The sequence below is a fragment of the Hippocampus bargibanti genome, linkage group LG08 (genome assembly GCF_051943395.1).
Source record: "Hippocampus bargibanti isolate YZ-2025 linkage group LG08, ASM5194339v1, whole genome shotgun sequence".
Taxonomy (NCBI): domain Eukaryota; kingdom Metazoa; phylum Chordata; class Actinopteri; order Syngnathiformes; family Syngnathidae; genus Hippocampus; species Hippocampus bargibanti.
The window spans coordinates 3865993-3875809 of record NC_142741.1 but is presented as its reverse complement, the minus strand read 5'-3'; the positions used below and the strand labels follow the sequence as shown (position 1 = coordinate 3875809).

The following is a 9817-nucleotide window of genomic DNA, read 5'->3' as shown; positions in this document are numbered from 1 at the left end:
TATTGAATTCTTGATCGTCTTGATTCGTTTCGCGAGATACAGTAGTAAGTAGACAAGACTAAATGATGTGAAGATAACCATTTTGTTTTATTGCTCACTTTCAATGTGACAAACACAAACGATCAATAGGTGGCAGTTTGAAAGGTTTGCTTTTTGTGCTTTAAAGCTTCATTAGCACCCCACTAATGCCCACAACAAGAATAGCAAGAATAATGTCCGCGAGGCACATTTTAAAGCGTTCAGGGAGTGATGGCAACAAATATTTGGTTCTTTGGAGGAAAACATTCAAGATCCACCCTAACCGGTTAGCAATCGAATAAAAAGTCACAGAACAAAGCCAATTTTACGTGAATCTTAAAACAACTTTTTGATATTTTCTGTCTGATCTTGACACACGAATCAGAAATGAAACCTTTTGGTTTGTACAAATGAAAGTTGTTATTTCAAATGGTAATAAGCATAATATCATCGTCGTCATCATGGAAAAATAAGTTATTGGGAATGCTGAGTGGAAAAAGTAAAACAACATGGTCGAGGTGGCAAATTTGTTACAAATGCACAAAAGACTAATTTATATTCGCATTGAAAAACCACAATATCGTCATTCGGATACAATTTGTATCAACACAAACATAAGCCAACCAGGCACTGGCTTATCCACGTTTACTGCTGCGAATATTTTTGAGAATGATTACAAATTTAAGATGACTGCTAAAAATGTTTTGAGAGAAAAAGGCCAATTTTAAATAATGACAGGAGCGTAATTATCTGGCAATGTAATACCACAACATGGCAAAAATTCCTCAGAGGTGGGTTGCCAATCAAATAGAATATGGACGATTTAGCCAAATTTGTCAACAATCTGTATATGGAAAAGGAAAACGTTGAAGTTTAGAATAAATAAATAAGCGTTCAAGTTGCAAAATAATTTGGCTTTTCCGGCAGCAGGAACTTTCCCGCCGCTCTTAAAAAAATGCATAAACTGTGAATGACACATTTGCATCAGAGCAAGCAACTTGACCACGGAATGAGGTAACCTTTACTGCTGAATTAGAAATTATGAAATATAAAATGTTTTTTCTAGGACCATATACAAAACGTCCCAACCGTCGAAACTGTCTAAATGTAGTTGCTAAATAGAGAACCTTAGGTACTTTGGAGAGGTCCAGGAAATGGGTGTCTTTATGGAAACTACAGAGACCTCAAATTTCCTGAGATTTTTGTGATTAAAATATAAGTTAGTAAATGTTCTTAGAGGACCTCCCAAAATCACGTCGTGGATCAAAAATGAACCCAAAGCTTTTGGCTAAAAATACAGAAGAAAGGATGTGTTGAGCTGTGTTGCCCCTTGTATATAATACCCTGATATGATTCACTTGGAAAAAAACAAGACCCAAAAGTGCCCAGATCATAATAATAAGATAAATAACTTAAGATTTAAGGAATAAATAATAATAAAATGCACTGTTACCCTTAAAAGCCTGGACTCGCAAACCATCTTATTAAAATTAAATAGTAAATGGCTTGACTTTACAACGTTACGAAAAGTTCCCATTTTAAGTGCTAGTATAGCATATTTAAGGATTTATTGTACTACTAGAAATACCATTCATTTTATAGTTTTCGCTGTGTCCAAGAACTAGACATTTTGCTCCAGAACTGGAAACGATTCCCCAGAACTCAGAAACTGACACGGTTCCAAAGACTTTGACCCGGAAATACAAATTTAGACTGAAAACTGTGAGGAAGAACTGTGCCCTAAAATTAGAGCATATGCACAAACACTGCCATTTTGGTCAAGTACAGAGAATACTCGAAACCTCTGGAACTTTGGGAGCCTTTTGGATTAGGATATTTAGGGTTCTTAAATTATTCAAGAACGATCCTGAGATTTCTCCAATAATATAGCAGCAGCCAGCTCCTGCGCATCAATGATGTTTGGGTTCCGGCTCATCACCACCCTCACCAAATCGGTTGGGAAAATTCCACAGAGGTTCAGGAACACCCTCTCCCGCTGGTCCTGGTGCTGACTCACGGAGGAGGACCGGAGCAAAGACTGCTGTCGCGTTTGGAGAGGGGGTGCAAGGGACGTTTGTGGTGAGGGTGCGAGTTCACATGGTGATGCATGTCTGTTCATCCATGAGGAGGACCAGAATTTTCTTGAAGCTGTATCCTGAATTGGAAAGAGATCATAGCAAGGTCGATGTGACGGTTCGTCGTGCTGGTCCCAGCTTTTTTGCATTTGATGATGCTCAGAATGTTTCCACCTGTCAGGAAATAGTGCCCCTTGGTGATAGCCTCTTGAGTTCTGGAGTAGTTCCTCCTTCCAAAGTGAACTATCCATAACAGAGCACTTAGAAAAGGTGGATGTTTGGGATGAATGAAGGGTAGGACGCAAACATTCTCCCGGGTAGCTTCTCAAATGCGGTAGATGAGTTGGTGCGATGTGAGTGGCGACGGACTGGTAAGGATTTTCCTCCACATTGAAATCCAGTTGTTTAACTCCTGGCGTAGTGTGCTGACTGAGACCAGGTGGAGTTCGGTTTATGGGTATCCTATACCGGTTGGAGCAAGCGTGAGGATGATAATGATGTTGGTGATGATAATGGCACACCGGTCTGTCATCCAAAATAAGGTCTGGGAAGGACCCAGAGCTGCTTTGATTACTACAGGCGGAGGATCGATGCCTGTCATGGGGATCTGGCAGGTAGAAGCGTTCGGGACTCTCCGTAATGGGAAGACTCAGAAGGGGCAATGTCCTCCCTTGGGAGTCATACCCCAATCCCGCATACTCGGATCTGTAACAAGTTTTGGACCCAGGATAATCCCATCCATCTGGATGTCCTGAGAAAGCCATCCTGCCTTGTACGGAATGCCCAAGGGCACTTCCACTACTCCCCGTGCCCCCTACTTTGGACTGCATTCTGAGATGGGTGTCGAGGAGATCCGTGAGAGACCTTGATGTTTTCTTTGGGGTTCCCTGACCGAACTTTGACAACATTTGGTTCCCGGTTGTTGTTGTTTCTTCTTTCTGGCCTTTGGATAATGCAGAGGACATTTTGGCACTGGCCCGCAGCTCGTCAGCTACTGAGCGCTGAGGCTGAGTGCCCCGTTCTGGGTGGTAAAATTTGCACTTGTGACCGTATGTGCACTTCTTACCTAAGGAAATAAAGAAGGCAAAGGGGTTCGATGAAAAGCACATTTTACGACAAGTAAACTGAAAAAAACAGCATTACCGTAAGGACACGGCTGCTTTTTGTGTTCCGGAACGACCGCTCGCTTCCTAAGGAAGTTCTCCAAGCTGGGTCCGTGGCGGCCAAGTGGGTCGTCTGGTGGCATGAATCTAATGAAGGAAGATGGGAGATGATTAAAAATAGTCATCCACCCTATTTTGGGGAATTGTAAAAAATGCGAAAAAGCGTATACTTGTCGTTGACAAAGGAGTACATCAGCAGTCTCTCGTCGATGAATCTCTTCCATTCCGGCTTCTCGTTGGCGAGGTCTCGGTAATTGTCGTTGGAGACGATGACGCCATCCGACTCGTATGCCAGCTTGACGATGAAGCGGTCGTCGTAGCAGACCACCCGCCGTCCTTGCACGCGGCGGGATGGCGTGAAAACCAGGATCTTGTCTTTCTCCAGTTGCCGAAGGACTTCCTGGTCTGTGGTAAGCCAAGTTGTGCTTGTCATTTTGAGAAACTGAGTGGATGGTTGAGCAGCCTTGCTTTCTGTGCTTGGCGTGTGGATATGAACATATATGATTGCACAGATGAAGTACTATACTATGAACTCCAGATTTTATGGATTAGTAGGTACATGTATGGTGAAATAATTTCAAACCAGTCCTTGATTTTAACACTGGTTAATCTAAAATCCATTTTAGTAGACCTGTAACCATGCCCTGACTTGACACTTCATACAAACAAACAATTAAGGTCTCTCTCGAAACTCCTGGAGACCTGTCTATTGTGGGCCATCCAGTTTTTAGGGTAGGTGAAGAATGTCAATTAACTTGTTACTATCCATCCATCCATTTTCCGTACCGCTTATTCCTAATGAGGGTCGCGGGGGGTGCTGGAGCCTATCTCAACTGTCTTCGGTCACAAGGCAGGGGGCACCCTGAATTGGTTGCCAGCCAATCGCAGGGCACACAAAGACAAACAACAGTCACTCTCACACGCAAACCCAGGGACAATTCGAAGTGTTCAATTTGCCTGCCATGCATGTTTTTGGAATGTGGGAGGAAACTGGAGGACCCGGAGAAAAACCACGCAGACCCGGGGAGAACATGCAAGCTCCACACAGCGAGCGAACCGGCGACCTCTGTACTGTGACGCCGGTGTGCTAACCACTCGACTACCGGGCCGCCCTTGACTTGTTACTAGTTAGGTCAAATTTGACTCAACCAGTATGTAAGGGTTCCAACTCCGGTTACCTGTGATGAGAGCATCTGGACGGGATTGCTCCTTCCTCCAGGCAGGGACAAAAACCGTGATGTCACTGTGGCCTCGCTCCAAGAACCAATCAACCGCCAGCTGGATGCCTTGACAGGAGAAGACCTCCCTGTTACCATGACTGAAGGAAGGGACATGGAATTTGTCAGTGGAGTACAAATGTATTAATAAGACCATTTGAATTTAGCCTAAAATGTTTGCTTTGACTTAAATGAAAGAATGAAAAACAATGTCTGTAGATTGACAGCCTAAAATCAAAAAGGTTCGCTTGTTAGAAGGATAACCTCACCTCATGGCCACGTTACTTCCGTCCAGGATGACAGGCCGGAAGTTGTCTTTGTCCTCCGTGAGTTTGGACGAACACATCGACCGGCACGGTTCCAACGAGCAGGAAGACGAAGAGTACATGGAAGAGGTTGACTGAGATTCTCCGGTCCCTCTCAGTGGCTCCGCAGTGTCCACCTTGGTTCCCAGTTTGACCAGTTCCCCTAGAATGTCGTTGATAAGTGCGTCAGGGCCCAGTTTCTTTAGCACCAATAGCACAAGTCCTTGTGAATAACCCAGCTTTAGAGCAAAGTCCATTTTGGTGCGGCAGTCACTGGTTGTCTGTGGGTTCTCCGTCTGGTCCGGCCTAGTCGGGGAGTCCGTGGTTTCCACCTGGGTACACGTTTTGGGGTGACGCTCATCCTCGCTTTCTCCGCTATCCTCAGAGGAGAAACTACTGAAGCTAGCGCCGCTGCTATCCAAGCTATTGGTGCTGTCGCTAAGGCCAGACCCTCCAGAACCAGACGCCCCAGTGGACAAAACCTTCCCGCCATCCTTAGGGGCATCCACGTGGATGTAGTCCAGAGCCAGCCCCGGGCTGAGGATGTGGCCTGTTCCATTTTCCACATGGTCCCTCAGGCCCATGAAGCCGCCTCATGCATCCAGAACTGGCCGTTTGTGAGCAGACCTTTTCCTAAAGGCTTACCTTGAAAAAAAAGGTGGGGTAGGGGGATATGGTTAATTCGGGTGTAACTTTCTATCGCGGTGGGAAGTAATAACTTGCTGTCAAAGCCCGCCTGAAAAAAGCACACCATGTTGGTTATGCCATATTATTTATAATTGTCAAACAAATATTCAGTTCGGAACTGATTACGCTTGCTTTGCTACCATCTGGTAGCATCTTTGTGCTCAGGACTTATGATTACTTGAGGAGAGGACAGTGTTGAAAACCTTCACCAGAGTTTAAAACCTTACTTTGAAACAGTAAACCTAGTTGAAAACCCTCATTTAAAATTCTCGTTCCTAACTGGGGTTTTGAACTAGGGTTTGGGTTTCTCACTAGGATGTGGGTTTCTCACTCGGGTTTGTGTTTCTCACTAGGGTTAGGGTTTCAACGTTGGGTTTTGAAATAGGGTTAGGGTTGCAAAGTATGGTTCCTAAATAGGGTTAGGGTTTCAAACTAGGATTTTGTTGTAAAACTAGGGTTTGGGTTTCAAACTAGGGTTAGGGTTTCAAAGTAGGGTTTTGAAATGGGGTTAGTGTTTCAAGCTAGGGTTAAGGTTTCAAACTACAATTTTTGTTGTAAAACCAGTGTTATGGTTTCAAACTAGGGTTAGAATTTCAAAGTAGGGTTTTGAAATGGGGTTAGGGATTCAAAGTAGGGTTTCAAACTAGGGTTAATTTCAAAGTCGGATTTTGTTGTAAATTTAGGGTTTGGGTTTCAAACTCTGATTTTGTTTGGTCCTGTTGACAGGGGTTCAGATTAGGGTTTTTAAACCAGGTTATGGTTTCAAACTAGGTGTGGACCTCAAATTGGGCGTTTGAATCCAGTTTTAGGGTGTCAAACTTGTCGAGTTTGTACTTGATTACCATTTGATGATGGGCTGTGTCTTTCGCGGGTGGTGGTGTGGGTGAATTCTAAGTGTGTCTGGCTCGCACCTTTTGAGCAAAGCAGCTGCCAAGCCAATCTGTCCTTCTTTGACGCACAGTATTGTTTTGGGGCATCCACACAGACGGTGATTTTTTTTTTTTAACATCCCCCACTGTCTCACTCTCACTCAACACACACACACACAAACAGCTGCCAGACGGAAATTAAAACAGCACATGCATGACAATTTAAGCATGTTCATTTATATGTTCCAAAACTTTGAATTGCTTCATTCCAAAAAGTAATTTGCTCATTTGGTTTCGCATTTTTGTTAAATTAGATGATGGTGATTAAAATTCTTGTTTTTTGGGGGGATGTTCCATTCTCAGGTTTCAACATTTCATAGACTCAGTGATTAGTTAGGAAAGTCATTTTTTTTCTTCCTTTTTAACGCCATTCCATTTATTTAGTCCAGCTCTGTTATACAGTAAAGTCTCGTTATATCGATATCGGATATATCGATAGTCCCGGTTATATCGATACTATTTCTATGCACGCACGGAGAAAATTACATGCAAACAGGGTCGGATATATCGATATTTTTTCGGACTCCCTTGAATATCGATATAACGAGACTTTACTGTATTTAACTTTTAATTCATTCACTGCCTAGCTGGGGGGAAATCACCGGTTGCGGGACACTTCCAGTCCTCAGTAGGCATCTGTTGTCCCCTCCCCTACCATAAAGCGCTTTTGTACTATAGCATACTCCCCTTCCCCCACCTCCAGCCGGTCCCTGGCAGCCTCCCAGCAGGCAACCGAGCGCCGTGTGGAGGTCTTTCCACGCCTCAGGGGAGGTGGGGGGGGGCGTAAAGAGGGGCGATCCCCAGTGGAGGTCGGTCGTTTAAGGGGCATCTGCTCTATGTGGAGGCATGAGGTGCACCCCCCCCAACCACAGATACATCCTTGGATGAGGTATTTGTCAGCAGATGACTTATTTTGCGTGTTGAGAGCACATAAGTCACAAATCACCTGAATTTCTTCCCATCCATCGATTCAGCGTTGCATTTAAAGGACAACCGACACCATTTTTTTTGTTTCCTAACTGACATCAGAAAAACGTTTTATAGCATCTAAAATACTCAAAACACGCAGGCTGATATTTTAGTCAAATGCAAAACACCAATAAAAATGACTTAAAGTTGCTAGAACTGCAACAAATTGAGCTACGAATTGGGGAGATTCAGAAAGTCCCGCCCCCTTGTTCGTGATGTCACGCCAGGATACTCCTTCACAAACTGCCTTGCTCCAGAATCAAAACAATGGCTTCAGAGAGTTCAGATTCGAAGAAGATGCTTTCTTGTTATTCATCCAGTTATGAATTGCCAAACGAACGTTCGTTTGGCAATTTGCATTCTGATTATACCGTGACCGTATACGGATGCATATGGACTATACCGTGACTGTAAAGTGTACTTGAGAGTTTTGAAAGGCGCTTAGAAAGAAGAGTCCACGTGGCTTGTAGCAATTTGCTTGTAACTTCTGCTTTATTGAATAAAATAAACGTTTGAAGAAAACCTTTTTTTTTCTTGAAGAAGTTGTCGGCCACCCTACCCGAGACGTTTTGAAAGTTGTCCGCCCGATGTAAAAGTTGTATGCCCCGGGCCTCTGGGCAGACGTTATTTCCAACACTGGGAATGGCGTTAAAAAGGAAAAAAAAAACGACTTTACTAACTAACCACTGAGTCTATGAAATGTTGAAACCTGAGAATGGAACATCCCCAATTCATCTAATATAACATAAATGCTTAACCAAATCAGAATCAGAATCAGAATACCTTTATTCGTCCCGCAATGGGGAAATTTGCAAATGAGCAAATTACAATGACAAAAACCCTGGCACTGGACTGGACATATTTTTGTACGTCTGGCAGTGAACAAGTGAAAATATGATGTAGAAATTGTGCATGATTTCATAAAAAAAATTGAGCAAATATTTTTTCAAAGGCCATTTTACATTTATTTGCAACATTTGGTTCATTTAGCCCCCTTCCCCCCTCAAAAAATCTCCTTAAAGGACAACCGACGCCTCCGGACAAGTTGTGTCCATAGTTTGTAAAATCACTTCAAATGACTTCTACTGAGCGTATTTTACAAAGATTCCACGGCATATGGCTATATTTTACCTTTTAAGACTTGCGCTGAATATTCTGGAAGTCTTGTTTTCGAGGTGGTGACGATTCCTGAAGTGACGTCACTGAAGGAACGTCCCTGACCGAGAAAGCGACACACAATGCATTTTGGGTACTTTGTTTGGTCTGAAAACTTTGTGTTGATTCGTGTTGAAGGCGAAATTAGAAGGAAAACACAAATATGCGATAGTGAATCGTTGTGTTTTGCACCAAGACTACTATTTGATACTAGTTGACACACCCAGCAGACAAGTCACCCCATTTCCAACGTTGCTTGAGTGCCATCTTGTGCATTTTCCGGGACGCTACATTGGAGTCCAGACGCCTCAAAATGATAGGGAAGGACTTCTTTAATCGATTGCAAACATTTATGCTTTCCTCTTCAGAACTATTTGAATCATGAGTAACAAGAAAGCATCTTTTCCGAATCTGAAGCCATTGTTTTGATTGGAGGAAGACAAGACGCCTGGCGTGACGTCACGAACTGGGGGCTGCCCAATTCGCAGCTCAATTTTTTTGCAGATTTTGGACACTTTGATGCTATAAAATGTTTTTCAGATGTCAGTTAGGAAACAAAAAATGGTGTCGGTTGTCCTTTAAAGCCATAGAAATGGATTTTCATTTTCATTTTTTTTTCTTGATTTGTAAATTGACTGTCAAATGTAATGGCAAAAAAAAGTCTTACCTCAGAGAAGGACCTCCTTAGAACCTTGCTCTCAGTTTTTTGGGAAGTAGAATTTCCCACTAGCATGTCTTGTAGGCAGCTTTCCCTCCCTCCGTAAAACAGTCACAATGCTTCCCCCTTCCCTAAAAAAATAAAATGGCAAGGTCGGTCCACTGGAGAGCGAGTAAGAACTTCCTTCCTCTGCAGCGGATCACCTTCGAGTGAAACGTCTCCCTTCCATTCAATGAACCACTTCCGCCACCACCCCCCCCCCCCCCACCCCCCACGCGCCCTCCTCCTTCACATTAACACACACAGTGGGGGGGGGGAGGGTCACAAAGGACGGTCTGCGAGGCCAGCTGGATCTACACACACACACACACAATTAGCAGATTGATTTTTTTTAGCAAATTACAATTAAAAATCCCCAAGGCCATTTTAAACATTTTCACATCGGGGTGTGCTCACTTTCGTTGCCAGTTGTTGAATGTTCGAAGTAAAGCAACCACACACACTCTCAATCTATCTCCATAACTCTCTAACTCGCTAGCTAGCCAACTATCTAATTCACTAGCTAGCTTGCTATCTATTTATTTCTCTAACTCTCTAGCTAGCTCGCTTTCTATCTAACTCCCTAGCTAGCTAGCTACCTT

At 43.5% G+C, this 9817-nt stretch overlaps 1 protein-coding gene across 1 annotated transcript; it reads right to left on the bottom strand.

Moving 5' to 3' along the window:
* Positions 1-68: 68 nt before the first annotated feature.
* On the bottom strand, positions 69-9443 carry LOC148894351 (putative ribonuclease ZC3H12C). Its single transcript, XM_089003546.1, has 5 exons — positions 4743-9443; positions 4435-4574; positions 3427-3661; positions 3237-3343; positions 69-3159 (listed from the first exon to the last, which is right to left on the bottom strand). The coding sequence occupies exons 1-5, from the start codon at positions 5360-5362 to the stop codon at positions 1874-1876; spliced, it is 2388 nt and encodes a 795-aa protein (XP_088859672.1). The 5' UTR covers positions 5363-9443; the 3' UTR covers positions 69-1873.
* Between the last annotated feature and the right edge of the window lie 374 nt (positions 9444-9817).